The sequence below is a fragment of the Stigmatopora nigra genome, chromosome 9, assembly GCF_051989575.1.
Source record: "Stigmatopora nigra isolate UIUO_SnigA chromosome 9, RoL_Snig_1.1, whole genome shotgun sequence".
NCBI classification, from domain to species: Eukaryota; Metazoa; Chordata; class Actinopteri; order Syngnathiformes; family Syngnathidae; genus Stigmatopora; species Stigmatopora nigra.
The window spans coordinates 4,778,174-4,805,586 of record NC_135516.1 but is presented as its reverse complement, the minus strand read 5'-3'; the positions used below and the strand labels follow the sequence as shown (position 1 = coordinate 4,805,586).

The following is a 27,413-nucleotide window of genomic DNA, read 5'->3' as shown; positions in this document are numbered from 1 at the left end:
GATTTGTGCCAACTAGATAAAGTATTATTAGTGAGCTCTGACATTGTTGTATACGATATTTTATCATCTTATTTTTAACAGAGGATGTTTATGAAAATCATTTCGGAATTATTCCAAGTCCCGATTGTGGTACTTTACCCGCCTTGTTCCCCTGCGAAATTGTTTGGGAATGTAATATTGAATATCTCATAACATTTCATAAGTGCTATAAAACGTGAAGCCTTGGAGAGGAAACCACAGCGGATCATCTGAAATCCACTTTCCCTGTGATCTCAGTCATACAGAATATCCCTTTTGGCCCCCTTACTATAACGACTGCAATTAGCGTGGGTAAAATTATAATATTTTCCTCTTTAGTGTCCCTTTGGTAAACATTGCCTTTAGGATCACTTAACCAGCGGCTAATGAGAAAAGTGGGGTTCTGCCTTGATATGGCACCTCTGTTCATTTGCAATATTTAATTAATGAGTTTTTAAGCAAAAATTGCAAAAGTTTGATATTGTTTTTCAATTTTGTGTGAGGGCAGGGAAAGAGAGAGATCACAGTTTTAATTATTAAGGGGTTTAAAGTAAAGGGGATTTAGACTTTTAATTAAAGAGGAATTTTATGTAAGCAGCAGGCGGGGTTCATTTTCTTCCAAATTCTTCTCCATCATGTTTCTTCGTTCTTTTTGAGGTGGCCTCTTCCTTGCGGGCTGTTGCTATCGGGGGAAGGATTAGGGATTTTCGGAATTCTGTTCTTGAAATGGTAGGAGCCCAAAGGCCTGAGAGTTTTGTCAATCACATGCGTTCTGAGATTAAATTAGTGAGCTTCAGATAAAAAAAAAATACGTTTTTTCTTAAATTTCAAGACGTTTATAGACTTCTCTTTTCTTTTATCCATTTTTTCCCTTCATCTACATCCCCAATCCTTTTCCTCCACCTCTATGTCTTAAAACGTAGGGTTGATTTCATATGGATGATGAATTAGGTTGAAGTGATTAGTGTGGTGTGAAATGTGATTATAAGTACTTTGCTGATTTGTTGAACAGATGCCCTCTGCTTGCCTGACTTTAGTACATATGTTACATTGTTTAACTACATTATCGTCACAGCAAGCGATCCCAGTCGATGTATAGGGGTTAATTGGCTTGATTGTTGATATACTGTGCCCCCGGGATCCTCCCAGGAATGCAACTGGTACTTCATTTGTTATTAGGGAAGTTCACAGCTATATTCCATTTAAATATTCAATGTTGGCACCCAAATATTTAAACAACCCAATGATCATATATATATGATAATCCACCTATAGGGCAAGGGTCGGGAACCTTTTTGATGGAGAGAGCAATAAACAATTCATATTTTCTAATGTTATTTCTTGAGAGTCATTCTCAGAATTGAAAAGTAAAATTACATGAAAATGTGTAATCTTTTTGTCCTTTCACCCCTTTTAAGGACTGAAAGTCTCTGTATTCTTTTGACAAAATTCCCAAGATGTTGCTAATAAATCTTTATCAATGATATTCATAGAAGTTTGAAGCTTCACATATGAACGAAAAAATATGTAGTGGTATAATGCCTAGCCCTCACAGTAACACTTCAATAATAGGGAATTCTATTGATCAGTTTTCAAAATACATAGTAAATGTGTTTTCAATTGTGGAAGGCATTAAGTATCGCCTGTAAAAGTTTTTTGTATTAGCAAATGAGATGATACCGCCTGGTGTCTTTTTCCTTCCGCTGTCGTTGCTTTGATTACGCCAATCACTTTCATTAGCATTCATCGCTATTAATGTGATTTCTCATGCTTTCTTCTTCCACACATGCTAATAACAAACACGCATCTCTTGGTTGATTCCTACAGATCGCACTGAATTAAGCCAACCTATCAGTATGCAGTATTTACAAATACTGATTCAATCCTGTTGAACATTTATTTACTGCCCTAGAAGCCCTTTATCAATCTTAGTTCGTGAGGTCTATCCTCATTTTCTCTTACTCGTTCCTGAATTATTTTCCTTCTCATCCTATTTTATTTTTCCAAAAGAGGAATAAAACTGAAATACATTGAGTTAGTTATTACATCAGTTTTTTTCGGCATTACTCCAATTTCTGTTAACTTTGTTGTACAGCCTGTTTTTCCCACTACAGCTAATCTTCACGGCAGCCCCTTCCCACTACTTACTGTTTTCATTAATGCCCAGTGTTCCCTTTATCTGACTCTTATCGTATCCACTCTCATGTGTCTCTTGGCTTTGCTCAGCGTTTCCCTTCAGCTGCACATTAACTGCATACTTAAAAGTACAAAATGAGTGCAAGGGGACTTATAGGATGTCGGCAGTGTTGGTTGAATGCAAGTTGTGGCATTAGATATTAAGGCCAGAGGGACACTTTAAAAAATACACAAGATTTAGAATATTACTATTCTCATCTCATTTCATTTATCCTCACTAAGGTCATGGGGGGTGCTGGAGCCTATCTCAGCTCACTTCAGACCAGAGTTAGCCAGCCAATCGCAGGGTGCGAGGAGATGGACAACCGTTCACTCTCACACTCATACCTAAGGGGAATTTAGAGTGTCCAATCAGCATATCATGCATGTTTTTGGAATGTGGGACGAGACCAGAGTACCCAGAGAAAACCAACTTAGTTCCGGAGAGAACATGCAAACTCGACACAGGTGGACCGACCTAAATTTGAACCAAGACCCCAGAGCTGAGAGGCTGACATGCTGACTACTCAAGCCGCATGGCCACCAATATTACTGTTATATTATTATAAAAGTTGAGCAACATAATTTGCGCTTTGGATATAAGACATGCACGTTTGTGTTTTGTGCATACATTTACATGACAAATCAATGGTGGGTATTTATCCATTAATTCATTCATTTTCAGCACCATCTATCTTTGTCAGAGTCACAGCATGCTGTAGCCTATCCCTGATGACTTTGTGTGTGAAAGGTGGACTACATGTCGCCAGTTATCTGTACGGTATGCATTGAGAAAGCCAACCATTCCCAATTCACTTAATTTGTGTTAATTAAATACTTTTTGCATTAGTTCCGGATGTGGCTAAACATACAGTAATCCCTCGATTAAGTAAGAAAAGAACAAGATGATTATTTAAGCTCTTGTGCTTATACACAAGTGTACCTTCAGTTTTGATGTTTTACCTTTTGTTGGATAAGAATGCAAGGCTCTGGTCAATCTCTTCCAACAAAGCAACAGCAAAATGTTCAGTATGTTTGCTGAATAGAATATGCGCAGGGTCTTGCATAGCACACCCCAAATGGCACCTCAATTGCAGTAGAGACAAACTTTAAGCCTAACAGATTCAAAAGTGGTGACGAACAAAGAAAAGTGAAGAATGACACAGTTGTGTAACCGCTATTGCTCAAAAAAGAAGAATCAAACTAACTAATAACAACACTACTGATGAATTTGGAGGAGAGCGGGTCCAAGAAAAGTTAAGTGACGAGAGGTAGATGGAAGGAGAAGCCGCTGTGAAAGATTGATGAAAGAGAGTGAGAAACTAATTCTCACTTCACCCTGGGCAGGGAGATTAAGAAAGATTAGAGAGAAATCGTAAGGAAGGGAAAGAGATGCAGTGATAACTACTATGCATGCAACAGAAAGATCTTTGAATTCTTAATGCCCACAGTGGCAGAGACCTGAAGATTTTGAAAAAGAAAGGATATATGCAAGAGGGAAGGAACAAATAGGTTATTTGGCATAGATTAGCACACAAGTAAACAGGTAGAGCATTTATTTGCAAGTGTACGGACGTTCTTTATCTCAAAGACCATTTCTACTAGTGTACTGAAATCCATGCCAGGCATAGAAACAAAATCCAGGTCATCTGCATGCCTCCTTGGATATTTTCCGTAGGGATTTGTTCTCTTGTACAGACCAAGTCTGTGTGACGGTCTATTTTACATTCTGTTCTTTTCCCTGTGAAAAAAGGGGGGAGGGTACCCATTTTTTCATTTCTTGCCACTGTCATCTGTTTATTCACACTTTCGAGTGTAGCTGCAAAAATTCAATAGCTATAGGCTGCTGAATATATTTAAAGCAAGGAATGGAAGGAAGGGCATACACTCATTTGATAGAGATGTGTGAGAAAGTGTATGGTATACATCATATTCACTTTGATGTGGCCACACAAACACACACAGCCTTCAACTCAAACATAAGTGTCTATAAGAGAATTTGGAAGGGAAGAAAACGACTTTTGCAGTGGTAGGTTCAATCCGTCATGCAAGATTAAAGTGTAAGCTTTTCAACGGACCGTGATGTGGATTTTGTGCTAGAAACACATGACTTTTCCGTACAGAGTGGCCCTGTTAGCACACTATTGGAGACAAAAGCAAAGGGTGGAGTGGGGTTCATCTCCATCTGTCACCAATGTGTGATGTCTTCCATCCAAATCCCTAAAGCCTTGGAATTGAGGGCTTCCAGGGTACAACTTTGAGTATGACTTTAACTCACAGCCATGTGATTTAGGTGGGTTCATTATCGCACCTAGACTGAAGAGGAGCTCACCACTGATAGGTGACAAGAAATGTACTTTCTGTTCCAAATGCATTTTTTGTTCTCGGGCTATTCCCTTGTTCATGTGTCTGATGTATTAGGTCTCATTTACTTATAGTAGTCACATAGTTGCCTTGGCAAGCCAACATCAGAAATGCATGCATCCTGCAAAAACTCCCATCCAAGCCCCTCCTTTGCTCTGCTAAATAAAATATTGTAGGTAGAGGCAGGAAGCCGCTTAATGGCTAAAGCAGTGGTCTTCAAACTATTCCACAAAGGGCCACTGTAAGTGCGGGTTGTCATTCCAACCCAGAAAGAGAACACCCTTTTTTTCACCAATCTGGTGTTCAAGTGCAATCAGTGGATTGGAGTCAGGTGTTTCTTGTTTTCTGCAGAAGTATTATTGGTCAAAGTGTCTGTGTTGGATTGGTTGGAACAAAAACCTGCACCCACAGTAATTAATTAAGATGACAAAAATTACAGAAGAAGGGTGGCCGGTGTACTCCAGTGACTTTCTAACTGTATAATGGATTATTTATATATATACAGTTGTGGTCAAAAGTTTACATACACTTGTGAAAAACATAATGTCATGGCTCTCTTGAGTTTCCAGTTATTTCTATAACTCAAATTTTTCTCTGTTAGAGTGATTGGAACATATAGTTCTTGGTCACAAAAAACCTTCATCAAGTTTGGTTCTTTTATGACTTTATAATGGGTTAACAGAAAAAGTGATCAAATTTGCTGGGTCAAAAATATATATACAGCAACACAAATTAGCAATTTTGGTGACTTAGAAAGTTGTGTCAGTGAAATGAGCTTCAGAGCATGGCCTCTTAACTTCTTGTGAGTGATTATGAGTGACTACAGCTGGTGACTTCTCTAAGACCATTTAAATAGGGCTCATTGGATGCAAATGCCCACAAACGCTGCAATGGGAAAGTCAAAAGAGCTCAGCATGGATCTGAAAAAGAGGATCCTTGACTTGAACAAGTCAGGAAAATCACTTGGAGCCATTTCAAAGTCAATCAATTGTTTGTAAGTATAAAGTGCATGTTACTATTTTGTCACTGCCACGTTCAGGAAGAAAATGCAAGCTATCACCTGCTGCCTATTGGTTCTAATTCACCATCTACTAAATGAGTAACAAATAACTAGTGGTTATGATGTTTAATACTAAAATTACACACTATATTCAGTACAACGTGGGGTACGCGTTGGAGAAAGCAAGAGAGAGAGAAAGAGAGACTTAAATGAAGGATTCTGGTGGTGTTGAAGGCTCCCCTTTTTTCGGATGCTTGCTTTGCTTTTAAATTGATGTAAATTCCGCTGGCTTATATTCATATTATCGCCTCGGTCACGCTATCTCCTGCTAATTGTCTATCTTTTATCCATATTAAAAGAAGGCTCTTCATCTCTTTATGAATGTCACTGCTCAGCTTGGAAATTATGGTTAGTCTTTGGAAGGCTTGATTTGATATCCCTAATAGCATGATCACCCAGCAACACTTTAAAATCATTGGGAATATGGTTGTTGGCAATCGGTTTAATTGCACAAATGGGACATTAGTCATAAAAATATATATGTGGGAAGTAAAATACAGAACTTGTACTTCAGCAATCAGTTATTTCATGGGTGTGTTTATGTACATTTGACGTGATCATTCCTCTTTTTTTAATGGTCCTTATTTGTCACTTTACTACTTGTATGTATGCTTGCAATAGGATAACTAACAGTTGACATTATATTAATTAGGCAGTAGTACTTGTAATTATTAATCAAATGTATTGGGTTTGCTGCCAACGTTTTAAGAACATTACTTTGGTGGGTTTACAGAATCTTTCGTCCTGCAAGACGGGTTTCTAATGTGTTCTCAGGGACGTAAAATGCTTAAGAAAGTGTAACATGATATTTCCCATACTAACTCCAACCACGCCCACAAGCCACACTGTGCAAAAAGTATGCTTTAAGGTTAATTTTTATAATTGCGATGTGATAGGGGCTAGTATTTAAAGTGGGTAATATCAGTAAATTGAATAAAGGCCTTGGCACCAACATTGTCGCTCACCACGATATAAAATAAGTTTTGTGACTGCATTGTTTGACATTTAATATTTCAAATAGTTTTAACTGCTCTGTATTTTGCCACCATAAAACTAAACGTGAACACAGTTTTCAAAGCACAATAGAGGTAAATGCATGAATTTCTGATAGCTTTTAAAAGAAACTGCTCGAGCTTTTCATTTTCACAGTTCTGCAGGAGATAGACATGAAAATATTACTCAAATGTACTTTAAAGGGATGAAATTATCAGATTGAGGATAATAATTGAGTGTCATTATTTAGTCTCCTTCGAGACCAAGAGGAGAGTCCTGAAGGAGCCCGCTCCTGCTTGGCAAACCATCACTCAAAATCACAGACAACCTTGGCTGTGTTCTGTTCAAATGCCTCCGATGTTGTAAAATGCAGTGAGGGACAGTGATTTATTAAAACTTAGGTAGATTAATCATCTTCAAGTCCTATGAAGTCAAGCTTTTCCTGGTATGTCGCCGAATGTAATTTACTTTTATGCTAAATTAAAAGTAATCTATTGTAATGTGTGCCTTCAAGGAATGCGAATCACTGAGAAAGTTACAATAAAATATATTGAAATGGATATATTCATATTTAAGAATATACATGAATTGACTGATAAACTTATTTCCTAATGAATTAAAACTGGTCAAATATGATCAAAGTAACAGTTTCCTTATAGTCCTAAAATAAGTGTGAACTCTAGTGACTTTGGGAACATTTAGGATTATTCAGAAAACAAATGAATGCACCTGGTTTGTACCAAGGGGACTATATTTAACCAAATATACCACATTCAAGGTGGCCCAGCGACCGATTGCTTAGCACATTGGCCTCTCAGTTCTGGGGTTGAGGGTTTGATCTCAGGTTGGTTTCATTGTGTGGAGTTTGCATGCTGTCCCTGGGTTTTCCATGGGTTTTGTACTCCGGTTTCCTCCCACATCCATGGTAGGCTGGTTGAATATGTCAAAATGCTCTTATGAGTGTGACTGTGAATGGTTTTCCCTTGACTGGCCACCTATTCAGGGTGTCCCCCGCATGTTGCCCACAGTTAGCTGGGATTGACTCCAGCACCCCCCACGACTGATGTGAGGATAAGGTGTTCAAAAAATGAATGAATACCATATTGCATCAGTAATCTGGAGAACATCATATTCCATCAGTATTCTGGAGAATACCATATTCCATCAGTAATCTGCACAATACTTGTTCAGTACTGAATGCTGTCAGCTATTGCTTAATCATGGATGACTATCTACTCCAACTCTTTGCTGCATTTCAAATGTTACCTTACAGCTAATGGTTTTATGATACAACAGCATATTAGTTACCCAGAGCAGATTTAAGTACAAAACATAGTTTAGATTAATAATTTCAAGTGTGGTAATGACAATTAAAACCATATTTCCTGTTTATTTTTGGCTCCCAGACACCTCATTTTGTTATGAAGCGGTGAGTGGAACAGAGTTGGATCCCGATCCAGCAAATCAGGCGGAAAAAAAGGAGTACGGGTGTACTAATGTAATAATAATGAACAAAGGCAGTTTACCAAAATAAAACCTTACATTAAGAAATCTGGGAAAAATACCAACACAAAAAAAATTAAACACACTGGGGGATAACATGATGGGACACAAAGCACACCAACATAACACCAGCTAAATGCAAAAACAAACATGACATTTCTCAAAAAATAGCCCGACAAGGGCTGACTGAGATGTGGGATTTAAATACACCAGCAGGGGTTGACATGACAATAGGAAAAACCTGGTTCATACGAGGGAAGGCAAGCAGGAGAGACACAGCAGTTGAAAATAATGGGTCCTCACATGGACATGACACTCAAGGAAAAACACCCAAACAACAAAACCCCAACATAACATGACACATCTAATGAGGGTAGGAAAACAAATTCTTAACAAAGGGTGATCAAGACTGACAAATATCTGCTGTGGCATTTTCACAAACTGAACCCTAGGAAATATCACTCAAAGAGAACTGCTTGGTGCCAATTATGCAATGGCAACCGTTTGCATGAGAAAGAGAGAGGAATTGGAAAATTAGTAAGCAGTAGAGAGACAGACAGACAACAAATCTATTTGTATGTTTTATGACACTGAAATAAAGTTCTTTCACACATCGGAAATTTGTCAGACCTAGGTCATGATCCATCTCATCTTGCTGGGAAAAAAACAGGTCGATGCATTGTTCGCAATTCTCAAAGATGTTTGTTGTTGTGAGGCCAACTGCAATGTTTAGTACAAATTATTTCAGTAGGTCCCGAGCAAGCCTGACATTTACTCTGACTGCCTGGTAAAAAAAATCCAGGTTCGAGTGTGTCAGGGTTTTATTTAATATTAATATACATTAGCTTTGCTCATCATTATTAGTACTATACTTGCTTGCAACGAAGTAAAATCTGAAAACCTTGGTTAGACTAAACAAAGAGGATCTAGAACGCCTTGAACTTCACCCACATCCACCACATATACTCCACAAGGTTTCCAGACCTTCACCTGTTTTGACTACACATATATCAATACACACGCATGCTCAAAAGTCTCACTTATGTTTTCACCCCTCCCCTTAAAGTTGAGACATACATTGTAATTAGGGCTCTCAAAAAGAATAAAATGACAGAAAAGATGTGTAAGATCAGAACAGAATTGCGAGGCTGGCTCAACGGTCTTTATCCTTGCAAGTAAAAATCCAGAAAACTGTCTTTTTCATCTTTATTTGTGCATAAATTTGGAAATGTCTAATGGCAAACCTGACATACTGCAAGTATTTTACAAGGGAGAAGATGGTTTTATCCTAGTCTTGTACATTGTAGGTTAGCCTAACCCTAACTCTTAAAACAACATTTGGAAAGTTGTGGTTATTTACTAGCTTGACTTTAATAAGACTTAGTTATGGTCTTGGTCTCCCCTCCCAAAAATCTGGACTTTTTAGTGTTAGTGAGTTGCAGTTTCAGGCTGGTTTTTGTCCCAGATAGTATGCCTTGTGCTCAATCCTATCATCTTCTCTTAAAACTGCATTGGGTGTAGCTGGCTCATGGTCTTTCTTCTCTGTCAAAAGTTTGTCGACCAGCTTTTCCAAAGCACTCGTAACCAATGAAGTCAGTACAGCAGACACTGAGCTCTACAGCAGCCTGAGAATGACAACAATAAAGTATTTTCATGTCCTCATAACCCAGTGATGGGTCAATGAAAACATTCTAGGATTAGGCCAGATGTCTTTGAAGGCTTTACATTTGATAAATATGGTAAAAACCGAAGTACCACTGATAAAACACTGTTGAGTTGGAGAAAAAAAACGCCTATCAGTGTATCAAACAAGGCATTTAAAATCACTATCGTGGTATTCCAAAGTCATTCATGCCTTTCTGACTTTCTGAATCACAAGATATATTTATTTGAGGTGAAGAAAAACATGCAATGATAAGTAAACATTGTGAAAATGGTGGTGGTTGCTCGGGGTTGCAAGGGGTGGTGTTATTGGGGCATGGATACGATTAGGAGCGAGTTCATAGAATGCTTTTGTAACTAAGATCAAATACTTTTTCAAGACTGGTAGCACAAGAGCTGTGCTGATAAAGGTTTTCCTCAGTATTTAGGCGACAAAGATGGGATTCACAAAGAATAAAAAGAGCAGGAAAAATAAGTGGAGCTTTTGTTTAACATTTATTTAAAAGATATTACTATGTCATTATTTTACTTGTACGCACTTTTGCTAACACCCTAATGGGTGCATATGGCTGAATGACTGAGGACAAAGTCTGAAACAGTACTGTGGAGTCCTCGGCAGCTGAAAAGCAGCCAGCGTGTTGAAAGGATCCCATAGCTTTTTGATGCTGCATATGCAGCCAGGCAGAAGAGGAAGCGAGACAAGCTTATTAAGGATCAGGTGTAATGGCAGTAAGGTTTTTGGCAGCAGATGATTCAAAATTTATAGAAAAAAAGAAGGGCCTTACGTATTACCAAGAAAGACATTGGCAACAATCAGAGTATGTCCCTGACACTAAAAATCCACTGAACTTTGTACATGTAAAACATTGTTGCTAATGAGCCTCATAGCTCAGCAGAGAGGCTCAAGCTGAAGAGCCCTCAGATGTTTTGCTGTGTGGGAAAATTATAATAATTTAAAATAGCTGGACGTTTATTTGAATGCTCTTCCCCTGTTTACATATCAGTGCGATAGCTATATTCCGTGACCAGACGATTCGTCGACGGACGATTCGTCGCCGGATGTTTTGTCGATGGTCGTTTCGTTGAACGGACGTTTGGTCGCCAGATTTGCTCGCTCTCAAAATTATAATCATGAGAGATAGAAAGAAAGAGTTTACTGTTAAAAGTGATCAACCAGGTAATGTCTCGCTCTCAAAATTATATTCATGAGAGAGAGAGAGAACTGTCGGTCGACCGAACGTCGGTCGACCGAACGTCGGTCGACCGAACGTCGGTCGACCAAATGTCTGTCGACGAAACGCATGGGTACCCTAAACACATGCGAGGTAATGTGTGGGTGAACGGTTGTTTGTGCCCTGCGATTGGCTGGCCACCAATTCAGTGTCCCAGTGTTCAGTGTTATTATAGCTACAGTTATTCATGAAGTGTCCAGGAAGTAAAGTTGAGTTGAATAGGAATCTGTGAGGCACAATTTTTATTTTCATTGTCCATAAAATAAAAGTGGCCATTTGGTTTTAACTGCCACCGATTATAATAAAAATCCAGAAACCGAAACTAATCATGCCATATTCAGTCATTCCTCTTTTATTGGCTTCATCATTAAGCCTAAACGAAAATAAGTTGTTTATCTGTTAGCTGTTCCATGCTAATTTTAACTTTGTAAAAAATACTACATATAAAGTAATTAATTACATTTACACATACAGTTTTTATTATGGTAATTTGTCATATTTACAAAATTAGTGGTTAGCGCGTCAGGCTCACAGCTCTGGCGTCCTGGGTTCAAATCCAGGTCATGTCCACCTGTGGGGAGTTTGCATGTTCTCTCCGGAACTAAGTTGGTTTTCTCTGGGTACTCTGGTCTCGTTTCACATTCCAAAGACATGCTGCTGGCTGTATTGATAATTATCACTATCACATCGTCTTTTAAATTTTAAACGTCTGTGAATAAATGACTTCTACCACATTATTGTACAATAAAGATAGGACAACTCCCTCCCACTATGAAAAGTAAAATATAATAAAACATGCAGACATTTTGACAGGCGTCTTTAATTTTATAAATTTGCCTTCAAACAAAAAGTTGCTGTGCAATATGAAATAAAAAATCAACTCAGGACATCATCAGCATTGACAAGCAGACTATTTTGAGCTTCACAGAAATAAACTGTCAATTTACTTCACATATGGGCATTTAAAAAAAGATGAACTTAACCCATTTTAACCCAAGGTAACAAAGTTTACATTTTTGCAATACTGTAAGAACATTTGTATAAAATGGGGAAACTCTTCTCATCTCTTCTCATTTTCTGAACTGGTTTATCCTCACTTGGGATGCGGGGGGTGCTGGAGCCTATCACAGCTGACTTTGGGACATAGGTGCAATCTAGATCGTCCAATCAGCCTACCCTGCAGGTCTTTGGAATGTGGGAGGAAACCAGAGTACCTGGAGAAAACCCACACAGGCCTGGGGAGAACATTCAAACTCCACATAGGTGGATCAACATGGATTTGAACCCAGGCCCCCGACCGTGAGGCCGACGCTCTACCCACTTAACCGCCGGGCCGCCCAAATGTGGAAAACTCGTAGTTATCAAATTACAGAAGAATTAGAGGCTGTCTTCAAATGAGGAGAGTGGGTTGAAATGGGTTAAGGAGTTTCAATAGAGCAGCTGTTTGTGCTAATGTATTTAAATGGGATTAGAAAAAAAAGAAAGAAAGATAATAATGGGGAAACTTCACTTGGATCTTTTAGTGGGCCGGCTCACTATTGTCCAGCATTTCTTAATTGCTCATTTTGACTGTATTAGTCTTTTTACTCTTATGCTCAGTATTAGGGGCTCTATTGCTGACCCTGCTTAAAAAAAAGCTTTTGCTTCCCATCTTCTTCTACTCAGTGTTGGTCTGTAACTAGCATTCACGTCGCATCAGCGGCCGCGTTTTTTGTGGTGTTTGTGTGCTGTAATTGCAGTTTCAATATATTAAAAATCAAAATATTATCAAATGTTTATTATTTTTGTTGACAAAAAATATTGGATGATAATTATCGTTATTGTTTTATAGCCCAGGTCTATGTCAAAGTTCTCTAAAAATTATGACGAATAGAGTCTAAATTTTGGAATTCTCGCATGGAGAGCAGAGTCTCAATTTTGGCAGGAAAATGTGACCTATATTCACACTAAACTCTTCACAGCCATTGTATGCAGCCCACTCTTAAATGCCTATTGTGATGGATATTGTAAAGTAGTTCTTCAAATCATTCAAGAAAAGAGGCAAAAACTTATCGTAATTCTTTTTATTGTTATGTAATACTTTACTTTTTTATAACAATTTTGATATTTCACATTATTTCATAAAATAATTATGAGCCAAATCAGGCTTTAGATTAAAAGCAATCGCTGGGTGTAACTACAAAGCGCGTCCGTAATAGTAGATGTTACAACCACACAAACAGTGTTAGAAAAACTTGCACTTGGGCCAAGGCAGTAAAACATGGTCCACAAATGTAGTCTCTGTCACGACCCACTGGCATTGTGGTTCTCTGAACGCTCCTGTCAAGATTTATTAGAATTTTATTGCGCCTCTCACTTCAGCGTAACCAAAGTTACAGCAGTGGAAGCAGTGAGAGCTTGTATTTTCTATTAGGCAGTATATGAAATGCTGTTGTACCAACTTAAGTCTAGTACAGTCGCTGCCAAGTGTTACAACTTATTTTGTACAATTAAATCAGCTGATGACATTAGAGTGTTGGATGTTTTGTGTTGGCCAGTAATTTGAAGATGACTTTATAAATGTAGTTCATTATTTTAATTATTTATGCATTTATTTATTTATTCATCTATTTATTTAGTTAATTAATTTAATTATTTTAGAGCTGCTCCTCATTCAGCGGCCCGGCGGATGAGTGGTTAGCGTGTCGGCCACACAGCTCTGGGGTCCTGGGTTACATCCAGGTTTGCATTATCCTCCAGTTTCCTCCCACTTTCCAAAAAAACATGCATGGTAGGCTGATTGGAGACTCTAATTTGCCCTTAGGTATGGCTGTGAGTGTGCCTGGTTGTTTGTCTCCTTGTGCCCTGCGATCGGCTGGCCAACGATGCAAGGTGTCCCTCCCTACTGGCCCGGAGTCCGCTATAATAGGCTCCACCACCCCCGCGACCCTAATGAGGATAAACCGGTTCAGAAAATGAATGAATGTATGAATGAATGCTTCTGATCCATTAGGCTGTGGATGATGTTGGAGCTGGGCGATAAAACAATAACGATAATTATTGTGAGATAATTTTTGTCAACAATAATATTAAAAACCTTCGATAAAATCCCCAATCATACCGCCACCAACGGGAATTGAGCCTGCACCTGCCCGCACCAAAGTCAGGCAAGTGAACGACTACACAATGAGACAGATGTAGTGAAAATAGGTTTTCTTCAATAGTGCAGCTTTCAAGACGCTAAGCACCACTACTTTTGTCCAAATGCTTTATGTAAAATACGTACCTTGTGCAAGTCTGAAGTGCCATACCGCGTCACTACTACAGATGATAATGGTATATTCTGTACTATAGGTTTGAAAAGGACTTTTTTGCCCCTTATTTGGCAGCCAATCCCCTCTCATGGTGCATCACCACCCGCTGTCAGTATGGCTGAAACAAAGCCAAGGCTTGGACCCATTTGAATAAAGTCATGCATTAGAAAGGGAATGAGCTCCCTAGCTTTTTCCTCTATTTTTACTTATGGACAGCTATACTTTTATCTGCCAAGGTTCAATGGAAAAACCAGCACACCATTTTGCACTTAAGCACCAGGGGTGCTCTTTCAATGCAGGATCTCCTTACATTTGGTTCCGTTGACACGCAATCACTTCTTCAGAACTTCCCTATATCTTTCTTGGCTTTTTTTTCTGGTATATGACCTACTGAAGCTATACATAATTCTTTTGAGGTCCATTTTTTCTTGTGTGGGAGCTGACTCCAGTTTTCTCTTTCACTTCGCTGAGGCCAGAGAGGCATTCCTCTGAGCTTTCTTTGCTTTCAAAAGCAGCCCAAAACACTTTTTCCTTGTTTGGAGGTTTCCGTTTATTCTGGAGCCTCTTAAATACGGTTATTTGAGAGGCCGATAGTGGATGATAGTCTTCAATGAGCCCAGTATTTTTAGCAAGTGAGTAGAAGAGTATACAATGTATTTTTGGGGATTTTTCTTGTTGTGAAATGGTTGTGTGTGGGCTTCCTACTCAGTCAGTGTCTTGTTCTGTGAGAAACAGGAGGGTTAGCAGGACTAAAAGACAGTGAGCAAGGAGGTAAATCGTAATTACAATTTCCAGTCTCGTTAGTCAGATGACACAGAACAATCAATGGTAAGGATCTGCCTCCAGTACTAACACACCCTGAGATCATTTACTTTTTAAGTGGGCTGGGACTGGTAGTGGAAATTTAATTAAGATATTTATGGCTCCAATGAATCAACTCACTGAGAGATCCACTACACTTATACTGTTCTATTAAAGATATACATAACTGCGATATTGTGTCTCGGGAAAAAAGGACTGAAAATAGACATTTTTAAAAATGCTCATTTAAAGGAGCAGTATTTTATTTTTGTACATAAATTCGTTAAATGACATTAACATTTTAATAAACACAAGGAAACATGCCATTTTAAATATATAGCATACTAGCTTTGTTTTTAAAAGAAAAAATGTTATTTGATTAATGTTAACTTGATGTGATATACATAAATACCAAACTAGCAAAACCTCCCCCTCAAAAAATTGTGCTCAGCTGTGCCATGTTGATATGCGGCTCTACACCCCACCACCTGCCCGAGGCTTGTTAACAAGGTGCCCCTAGCAATGATTGCTTGGCCATCAAAATCCCTGCTGATAAGTTCCTCTGGGTGGGAAAAAGGCACTGTCATTGAATTCACTCTGATCATCACCTCATGCTGTACCTTGGAGATAACACACGTGGAATTCAATGTCATACCATTGTACTCGCTCCAATGATATTTATATTTTATCAAATATCAGACATTTTCCGTTTATTGCGATGTCAATAAAAGATGTATTTTTGTGTTTTTTTCCCCCCCTCAGTAGATATATGTTCCGGTAGCCCTCTTGTCAAGCGGCGCGAGCCCTGTCACGTCCAATGTTACAAGGCCCAGGAATAAGATTGGCTGATTGATGGAAGCGTCAGTGCTCTAAGGGTGACGGACATGGTGACAGCCTTGTGATTGACACAGATTTAAGGGAGACAAACTAGCAGGCAAGAGACGAGGAGGCTAAAACAAAATGAGTTAAAGAGCTGTGAGATAAGTCCCTAAATGAGCTGAGAGGATGACAGGTGGTGTGTGTGGGAGATGTGGAAAGAGACAACACAGAAAACAGAGAGGCAAGGATAATATTTCCTTCCATATTCAGTTCATCATAAGTTTGTTTATAGCGATAAAAAGAGGCTTCAAGACAAGTTCTGAAAAAGGAGGTAGAATATTATCCCTTCGATCATCCTTACTTCAATCAAACTCCTGTGAATTGCTAACAGAATCTGACATTGCCAAAAAGAAATACAGTATGTTTGACAAGTAAAACACAACGCACATGATTGGATGGAAGTTGTGCTTCTGGTGTGATATGAAACGCCAGCACTGGAAGCAAGTAGTAGAATTTACTTGAGGGGGTTGAGGTTCTCAATGTCATTGACAGATTCTGGGTAACACATAATTTGAATGCTTCTTAGGGCAGTGCCATAAGACTATCATAATGATGATGTGACACCTCTAATCAACATGAATTATAGCTTATGACAGATTTCATTAAGTGCCCTAACTGTAATGATTGGGCGGGGAGGGTTGGCGCTCCTCTTGTGGCCTTTTGGTTGAGAGGGTGGGGTCCTGTAGGCAGTTCCATATTTCTCACGCAGTCTTTACTTCACAGTGTTAATAGCGGATGTCAATGTTTCCTACATGCTGTATGGACCAATTGAGTTCGACAGGCTATTTTGTATGTTGTTGTGGCGCTGCTGAAAGCGAGGCAATAAAGTAATCACATTTAAAATAATGCAACGCTCCGCCCAGTGCTCGCAGAGACATTACTCAAGGGATGGGGTGTGGCACAAAGGTGGTCATACATTTTTGACATGTGATGTAATTTTCAAATGAGTTACATGTCTTCTTGATGTGACATAGTTCTCTGCAGACATCACATTATGAGAGAGACATGTTAAAAGTTTCTGACAATGTTAAGTCCTTCAGCTTTTATAGCTTGCATTTGCCTTGGCATACTCTTGTATGTGATGAATCAAACGTTCAATGTTATCCAGGTAATTCATCAAGGATGTAAAGGAAATTAAAACAGCAGTTTGAAATGCTTTAAAATTTATCTATAAAGGTAATGCAAAAGAGGGCAAAATTGAGATTTCATTTTACCATTGTGCGGTTTATAGAAATACAAGCATAACAGTACTTAGGTTGTTATCAAGATACACAATGTGTTCTAGATTTTATCATTACCAACCCTCCCAACCATGAGTGTCCTTACCTGTCTATCCACTTTTAATTAACTGAGTGCCATGATTAACATTTGAAATTGATTGTCTTTATCATTTTTCTCTTAGGTTGTTCAACCTTCTTTGAATGAAGATCACTAATGGCCCAGTGGAATAAAATAAAAAGAAATATCAGAAAAATCACAGTGAGATAGAGAGACATTAAGTGTTTGCCAAAGCAAAAAAGTGACCCCTGCTCTCTTGCTTAGTGGATGTCAAAGATTAAAAGCGTGAGAGGTAGGGCATGAAAAAAGGGAAACAAACAGAAAGAATGAAGACAGCTGGAAAAACAGGCCTTCCTCAAAGCATATTTTGCTCCAATTAGGAAATATCGCTTCAAACAAGATGATTAAAAGCAATCTGCTCTTATTGATTTTCACCTGCCTGGGTGAAGGACCATGGAGCAGGACCTTGGCCAGTAAGGTTGTCCGATTGAAAGAAGTAGGTGGCTCACACATAATGAAGGTAGAGGACAACCGAACTCCAGTCCAAAAGGAAGGGAGCATGGACACAAATGCAATGCCCATGGTCACTCTGAGAAATTTGATCAGTCATGCACAGGCAGGTGACTTTGGGCCTCTTTCCCACTCCAAAGCATTGCCCAATCATGCAAGTCCATCTGCTGTTATCAAGGAGAGGCTCGATGCCAAGGCTAAGCAGGAGACTGAGTCTTGCAGCAATAAAGAGGTGAACCTGCGCAAGGACCCAAGTCGTGATTTAAAACTTAAGAATAATACAAAAAGTTCTGAGGCCAAAATTGGAAAAGGAAACATAGTGCACCATAAACTTGATTTACATTCTAATAAAAGTCACATTAGATTGAACTCAAGAAACAAAAGCAGACCTGATATGATTGTCCATGTAACAGGTGTACCAGGGAAGAGTTTAGGCATTGGATTAAACCGAAAACTTAACTTCAGTGGAACTTATGAGGTTCTGAAAGTTCTGTCAAAGGATAACCTTGTGAGGATAGTTAATTCTCAAATGCAGAATCTTCCCAGTCTGAAACATAACAGTAAGATTAACCGAAGCAGAAAGAGAGATTTGATTGACGTTAATCACAGGCAGTTAGAGGCACTTAAAATGGGAAGGCAAGATACGCCTATCATTCAGACACATACTGGACATGATAATCAAACTGCATTTCCACATTTAAATTTGGTCAGCACTCCAGATCTTAATCGGAAACAGAGTTCTAACACTTATGTTAATCCAAGAATGATGGGTCCAGGTTTCAGTAAAGGGACAGACAATGTTGATCTACAAGTTTCAGATGGTAGTGATAGTAAGAATAAACATGTGCTATTCATGTCAGAACCTCGTGACAACGTCAATCTCATCTTGAACAAAGAAGTGCCAATCACCCAAACAGAATCCCCTCTGCAGATGCCAAAACATTTACCACTACATATTCCTCCTGAAACAAATGACTCGACTCCATCAATGCTGACAACCCAACCCCAGGGAGTAAGACCTTGGAACAGAACGGCAGATACCCTTAGAGACCTATTAACAATGTCAGTTCAAACTACTCAAACAGAACTTGGCACAACTCACTACACAGTAGATGAAGACGGCAAGACTGTCAACAGCAGTCACGTCCTGAAGCTCCATCCAGCTCCAAAATGGGACAACTCTCCTCAAGATACTGGGTTGCAGGTGCTGGATCCAGACAATGAAAATGGCCTTGTTTTCGAGGAAGCAGAGAGCAAGGAGGATTCTGAAGATCCCTTAAAAGAAAACAAGTCACGTTCTCGCAGCAGGAGAAGTTGGATTTGGAACCAGTTCTTTGTGATTGAAGAATATGCTGGACCTGAACCTGTCCTCATTGGCCGGGTAAGTGAAATATGCATTTGATTCCTCATTTACATTGTGTGGATATATTTTTTAAATGAATATGACACGGCTGATGGTTTTATTACAAGCAATTTACATAAAATATCAAAATTTAGGTTCCCTCAGGTACTAAATTTACAAGATGTATTTTATGTAATCCAACCGGCAGTTTTTTTAATGGATTGTTTTAAATTTGAAATTGATCATCAATGTTCCAGGTTACTACTGTGCCTTAAAAGGAATATGTCAAATCTTCAACTAATCAATAGTTAATTGAGATGCAACACAATCCCAATATTCCATTTGACCAAGGGTTTGGTCATGATTACTACCAATCTGCTCCCGCCTTTGGGTACTGACATAGCCACTTGAACTGACAGCCTTACATTCCCTCTTCCAGCAATGAACGTTACCCCAAGGCACAAACTGAGTATTCCTGTATATCAGTTTAAGTCCCTCATGGTCTCATGCCAATAAGGCTATGCAATCAAAACTGATTTACTCCAGGTTTAAAAGGATTTATCACTACATTTTCAGCTCAACAAACAAGAGATTATAGTCATATCCTCTTTCCTGTGTAATTTTTTTGCAGACTAACTGGTTACACATATTATCCCTAGAGTCTATTACGCTCCTCTATTAACGATGGAGTAACATAATGACAGTCATGAGAGTGAGACATGTGTTATAGATGATCTGGTCCCCTAGTGTTATCCTACAACCATCTCGGTACTCAATAGATAATACATTGTAATCCTGAATCGCTATTTTGCTAATCAAACGAGTATTAATGAGCCCCGAATAAGTGCTGTAGGCTTCTTTAAATCTCACACTGGACAATAACTGTAGTCTATTGTCAAAATATCCAATTATTGTGACCAACCACACTGGATTGATCACAGATTTGCCAATGCTATTATGTTATTTTGGCACTCAATAAAAGTGCCATATTAAAACTAGCAGAGTGGTTAGGGCGTTGGCCATTCATTTTTTAGATTGAGAGTTCAATCTGAGGTTCGGTGTGGGAAATTATGGACATACCGTTTTAAACCTTGTTTTAACAAATAAAAGTAATGACCCTTGGTTCCACTCCACCCTAAAATTTGAGATCGTCAATGTAGAATACTAACAATTTTTCACACTCGTGTTTTTAAAAAAAATTATCCCGTAAAACATTCATTCATTTTCTGAACCTCTTATCCTCACACGGGTTGTGGAGGGTGCTAGGGACTATCCCAGATGACTCCAGGCACCAGACGGGGAACACCCTGAATTGGTGGTCATCCATTAGCAGGGCACAAGGAGATGAACAACCATTCATGCTCACACTCATATCTAGGGGCAAGGTAGAGCGTTCAACTAGCCTATCATGACTTTTTTAGGTATATTGGAGGAAACCCTAGTTTCATCTTTCCTAACGCGCATCCTCATAAGGGGTTACTGGAGCCTATCCCAGCCATCGTCGGGTGGAAGGCAGACTACACCGTGAGTGACAGTCACCCAGAGGGCGCACTGAGAGACAGACGACCATTCACACTCACAATCATACAGCCACCAGTGGGAATTGAGCCCGCGCCTGCCCGCACTGAAGTCAGGCGAGTGAACCTCTACACCATCAGGTGGCTCCCCGGAACACATGCTGAAATGTATTATCAAGTATTTGCTGGTCGCACAGGGCTAAAATGTTGCGATCCTTTTCGCTGACAAAGTGTCCTTGTAGGTGGTCAGGAACCTTTTTGACCGAGAGAGCAATCCCTATTGTCAAATTTTATTCCTGGAGAACCATACTCAGCATTCAAAAGTCAAAATACATGAAAATGTGTGCCTTTTTTAGTTGTTTCACCACTTTCAAAGTACAAAAAGTCTCTGAATTCTTATGACAACATGGTTACGTCATTGATTATCAATGAGGTTCAATGAGACAGTGCATACAATTGAGTTTAATGAAGAAAAATGTATAATTAGCGGCGCTAGAGGGAGTGTTGGCGCCACGGTGCAACATGACTCTCCTATTACTGCAATCGGGACTCTGCTCTCTCACCAGCGGTTTCCATATTTTAGCGGAGAACCAAATGCACCCATCAAAAGAGACGCATGTGGCTCCTGAGCCATAGGTTCCCTATCCTTGGCATAAAAAAAATACATTAGACTAAAAAATATTTCAAGGCGTGTCTTGTTTTGTTTCACTTCCTAATTTATGTTCTGAATTTCATTCATTCTTATTTGGTGTTGAGTTTGAACTGATACGGATTCATAGTCATAGTCAAACATTCCTGAGGCATGAGTAAAAGAATAGAAAAAAAGAATAGAAATATTACCGTGTTCGCTGTCCTCCTGCAGGTTCGATATTTTTGTTTTCTTTCATTTCATTTGGCTCAATTGTTGTTATTGTAGTGACATCGCAGATAAAAATCAGTTTTATCTGAATCGGTGAAGGAAGATTTCCAGAGCCTACTGGCTGGTAGACAATTTTGGAAGATATCTTTGCAATTGTGAGAAAGTTCTATATTTGATTTATACCTATCCTAAAAGAGAACAGCTAAAATATTGGACTTTTACCATTTGAAATCACAAACAAAACATTTTTCAGTTCACCCGAAATGTCAAACCATTTCAGACCATCAACTATTTCTCTAAGAAGGAACAAAGCCAGACCACACACTCAAACTCGTATTATGATGCTGACATTTGGAATACACCCATTATGTGAATATTTTGGGCTGGAAATTCATACTATTAGACCCAGTTGTATTAGACTGTTGTGGCACACAAGAGAAAATAATGCTCTTAGAAATCCTATTATACTTATGAATGTATAATCTCCTGATCAGCACTCGTGTAGGCACCCACTATAGGTAAGGAGATAAATATGAACATGCCTTTTTTTCCACTTTATTAGGAACCTGGTTATGTTTAAAAGGTGAGATAATTGCTAAAAGGTCAACTCTCCAATAAATGCTAGCAAGTCATAATGTACATATACGGTTTGTTTACTAAAATGAAAATCATACAATGCATGTGTTTTATGATGTTGAATTATGCTGTTTTTGTATTATCCCAGAAAATTCGGTTTGGATAAATCTCTAAAGCTGGAAACAGGAGCCAAGGCTATAATCTACGGTGTCAATACAGGACAAATGCCCCATACTAAACTAAAAATGATCTAATGGTTAGGGCTAACTTTGTGGAACCAGTGACAGCACTGAGGATAAATTTTAAAGAGTGCTTCCTCTCCTTCTACTTTGTTTTAAAGTACAATAAATTTGATGTTAAACTAAAAGGTGCAACTAATAAATGATAAACTGTCTGACTTCGAGGCCCTTGATATGTCCTTCAAGGACAGTTTTTGTTTAGTATGACATGCTGCTTCAGGAAAGAAGGACTTTTTAGACTTTTTTCTTCTATAAAATATAAGGGGGGAAGAGAGAGAAGAAGAGTGTGTGAGAGAGAGACATTTACTTTTTCATTAATTTTCAACACCATGGTTACAGAGTGCTGAAACCAGCTGACTTTTGGCAAAAGATAACACTCTAAACTGTGACTCAGAGAAAGGTAACCATTAGCGTTCACGATCACTTTTCTACTTAGCAGGGATCAATCCTACGCTGCCCAAACCAAAGTGAGGTGAATGAACCACTACACCAGGGGTGTCGAATAAGTTAAACACAAAGAGCAAATATTTTAAACCGTGGGAGTCAAAGAGCCACATAATGCGATGACCTGCCAAAGCACACAGACACACAAAAACACACAAAACCATTTCATTCACCTAGAACTGGGCGATAAAACAATAACGATGAAAATTTGATAATTTTAAACTGCGTTTACTTTACCCGACCACAACAGAGAAAGTGGGCACTGTTGCGACATATATGTTAGTATTACACATTATACATTATATACATTTATGTATATATTTTTTCATAAAACAATATAGAACATTTACTATCCAAAGATCCACATCCAGTAATTTCCTCATTTTAATTGCATGTTGGTATTTGGGCAGAATACAGTAATACCTTGACATACGAGTGCTCCGACATACATAAAATATGAGATACTAGTAAAATTCTGAGCAAATATTTGCCTTGAGATACGAGACACATTTTGAGATACAAGCATACAAGACAGCCAGGTGGCCGAGATGCCTTTCTCGCCGCATCTCCTTCGTGTAAACATATCTATCTACGAGCACTGGGAAGAGCGTTGCATGTTTCGTGTGTTTTTCTTGTTAGTCTGTGCAGAATTAAGGGAAAAAACATCGGTCCAAAGCAAGCAGGTGCAATGAAGGATAGTGCGAAGAGAAGGCGTATGATGACAATTGATATTAATCATGAAAACATTGCAAAACATTTGAATGGTCTATGCGTGACAGAGCTGGCTCGCCAATCCGGGAGGAGCAACCGGACAAGTTGGCAAGTGGTTATGCGTTATCCTAATGTGGGAACATTTGTGTGCGTTATTTTTGTAATATTTTGAAAGGGAGACAAAAGCAAACAACCCTAGATAGGTTCCTTTTAAACATTATGGCTAAAAGTGAAGGTGGCAGCGAAGCAAAGTAATTCGACATATGAGTTCCGTCCGAAAACGTATTAAATTTGTATCTCAAGGTATTACTCTACTGAAATACCATCTTTTCAATGATGGTTGAAACACTTGGTACAGACAAGCAGTTATTCTTGAGGTCGTAAAAAATGCATCCCAGTTGTTCTTGGTTGACTGTGTTTATAGATATTTGAAGGGAGATGATCTGAAATACCCTAAAAATAAATAAACACACAAAGTTTATGAAATACTCAATTACCAACTACCATCATAAAGCTAGCCTGAATGTTTTGAGAGGAATCATGCCCCTTGTTGGGCCTGAAATTGAAATCAAGAGAATAGTTTTCCCTTTTATTACGTTGTATTAATCTTTAGAGCAAAGATAATGTTGAGAGGTCAGTGTTAAATAAATGTGAAACAGAAGTCTCTCCTGGTGGAGAATGAATCTGAGGAAACCTTTCGATCACAACTGCCACCACTCACTCTGGTAATGATGCTGGGCTTCATTAAGAAGCTCATTAAGTCCCATCGTTAAGCAGTAGGGCTGTTAATGCTTTGATTGTTAATGGCTCTTAATTCAGAAGAGAAAGACGTGAGGCTTCCCAGGAGAATGGACGGTCTATTGCCTTAGTGTTTTTTGTCAGATGAAGGATGAGAGAAAACTTGAACAAGTTTTTAAAAAACATTCTAAGAGGAATTTTTGGTTAAAACATACCTTTAAAATAGAAAAACTTTCAATATGTTGAATTGAGTGAAACTATTACCAGCTATAATTGAACCTCAAATGGATCTTCAGCGAAGCCTGATAACATGTTTACTTACATGGATTACAATGGGTATGGTCTTCACTCCATTTTTTCAATTTCACTAATTCGCAATTTTTTTTCTGCTATTATTTTTTTTTTTAAATTCAAAATTGCATGTTTTTAATTTTGGTATTACTTGTTTTGTAATTTACTGATAAATTACATTGATAAATGCAAGACTGATAAATTCTCGTTTTGAAGCAACTCTCAGAATTTGACTGACAGCATAGTGGATGACTGGTTAGTGTGTGCCTCACAGTTGAAGGATCGATAATCTAACCACTATAAAGCTTAATCCTTGATTTATGGAGTTTTTTATTTTTTCTCTGTTCCTCTGTAGGTTTTCTTGGGGAATGTGTTTTCTTGAGTGTACATTTAGTAGTTCATTCATTTTCTGAATCGCTTATCCTCACAAGGATCTCGGTTGTGCTGGAGCCTATCCCAGCCGACTACAAGCACCAGGCAGGGGACAACCTGAATCGATGGCCATCCAATCGCAGGGCACAAGGAGACAGACAACTAATCATGCTCACACTCATACCTTTGGGCAATTTAGAGTATTCAACCAATGTGACATGTGTGTATTGGGATGTGGGGAGGAAATGGGAGTACTCAGAGAAAACCCACGCAAGCCCACAAGGGAGAAAATGCAAAATATACATAGTAAGGGTTTACCTGGGGTCAAACCCTTGATCCCAATACTTGTGGGACCAACACGCTAACCACTCGACCACTGGAACACTTGTAAATATTATTAATTATTTATTTTTCTCTTTGAAGCCTGTGATTGACTGGCAATAATTTAATGGTACCCTGCCTCCCCTTTAGTCATCTGCGATATGATCTGGCACCCACATGACCCTCGTAATTCTAATAGAGAGAATAATGAATAAACGAATGAGACTGTGTAAACAAATGTTCCTACAATACTACCACAGAGAGGAAAAAAAGGATGTGGGAGATTGACCAGCATTATTACAGATGTCCACCGATGGGGAACCATGCAAAGACAAGTGAAATTGGACGATAGCTTTTGCTGACATGGATCTGTTATAGATCATTGGCTGGAGTTGAGGTGAGATTTTAGAACCAAGAAGTGATTCGGAAAGTGTGCTTACTTTTTTAAATGAGAACTTCAATCTAAAATAGAGGCAAGCACGCATATGTAATCAATTCAATTATTTTGGGAGGCGGATGAGTGGTTAGAACGTTGGCCTTACAGCTTTGTGGTCCTTGGTTTGAATCCAGGTCACTCCCCGGGCCTGCGTGAGTTTTCTCCAGGTACTCCGGTTCCTCCTTCATTCCCAAAACATGCATGATAGGCTATTTGTAACCTCTAAATTGCCCCTAGGTATGAGTGTGAATGGTTGTCTGTCTACTTGTGCCTTGCGATCGGCTGGCCAACCGATTCAGGGTACCCCAAAGTTAACTGGCACGGGCTTCAGCACCCCCGCGACCCATGTGAGGATGAAGCAGTTCAGAAAATGAATGAATGAATAAATTCCTTTAAGGTCTCACTCACTCCGAAATGTCCACATTTTTTAATTCTTTAAGTGCAGAACAAACTTGTGTAAAATTAAGCAATCCTATTTTTTCAAAGAACACAGAATTTTCAACAGAATGTTCAGATAATATTTCTATTAGTGGCTCACATGCAAATGTGATCTCTGACGGGATATATGATTGTTTGTGATGACTGGTTTCGATGCAATCTGTCAACCACAGAATCTTTGCTATAAATATTCTGTTCTTGTAGGTGGAGTGTGGACTCCAATAAATAGCAGTAATGATGAGACAACAGTTAGAAAATAGCTTATGACTCAGCAGATCGTCAGCAGTGACAGGATGCTAACAAATGTCTGATGGTTCTGACAGCGATACATTAAAGAAACAGGAGAAATTAACTCTTTAGTTAGCGTTTTAGCTAAAGCTGGGCAATATTATTGATCCAATTGGATTGGATAACTTTATTCATCCCGTATTCGGAAAATTTCATTGTCACAGTAGCAAGAGGGTGAGAATGCAGATACAGGAAAGTAATTTTAGGCATAAATAGAAACCAAGCCTTGTGACGGGTGGGGCCGAATCGCAAAGACTATTTTTTTTTTGTACCCACGTATAAGTTGCATTCGCCAAAAAATGTGAAAAGAAAGGGGAAAAAACCTATCAAGTCGCACTGGAGTAAAAATCGCATTTTTGGGAGACTTTTATTTGATACATTTCAATGTAATATAAAATGTTCATATTGTCAGAACAATAAAACAAACTTAACTATCTTAATGGGAGTGGATGCCTGTGTGGTCCGGGAGACCCAAACGTTAACATGGGCCCTAAAAGACAGAAATGCCATTTTTACAGTACCTAATGTGTATATTTCCCTAAATCAACTTTACACCATGTGGTTGCCTTTTGAATTCCCAATCTTTCACTCAAATAGAATGTTTCAGATTCAAGCCCCACCTAAAACAGGAAAAGAAGCAAAGAAACCCAATGAGTGCAGTGTTTTAATGATTTTTGCTCGTGATTTTAATTTATTTTTTTCTTGACTGTTTTCTCTTCTCTAGCTCCACACTGACATGGACAGGAATGATGGAAGGACTAAATATGTCCTACGAGGTGAGGGGGCTGGCTCTGTCTTTGTGATTGATGAGAAGACGGGTAACATCCACGTCACTAAGCCACTGGACCGCGAGGAGAAGGATGAGTACCGTCTCATTGCCACGGCCACTGATAGGCAGACAGACCGTGCCCTAGAGCCCTCATCACAGTTCATTATTCGAGTGCAGGATATCAACGACAACCCACCTATCTTCGACGAAGGTCCTTACAGCGCCACCGTGCCTGAGATGGCAAATATAGGTACATTATTGAAGTACTTTTTTTCTTCATTAACATTTTTTTTAAATCAAGTTA

General features: G+C 38.8%; 1 protein-coding gene across 4 annotated transcripts in view; it reads left to right on the top strand.

The window, feature by feature from the left end:
* The window catches only part of cdh24b (cadherin 24, type 2b), a 116,977-nt gene that overhangs the window by 45,170 nt on the left and 44,394 nt on the right, over window positions 1-27,413 (top strand). For 3 of the 4 annotated variants that reach the window (XM_077723994.1, XM_077723996.1, XM_077723993.1), the window contains 2 exons: window positions 17,383-19,149; window positions 27,065-27,359. In XM_077723994.1, the coding sequence (XP_077580120.1) occupies window positions 17,659-19,149; window positions 27,065-27,359 (1,786 nt within the window). In that variant the 5' untranslated portion in view covers window positions 17,383-17,658. Of the gene's footprint in view, window positions 1-5,440; window positions 5,552-17,382; window positions 19,150-27,064; window positions 27,360-27,413 lie in introns of those variants that run through there. The other variant, XM_077723995.1, reaches the window with a different exon arrangement.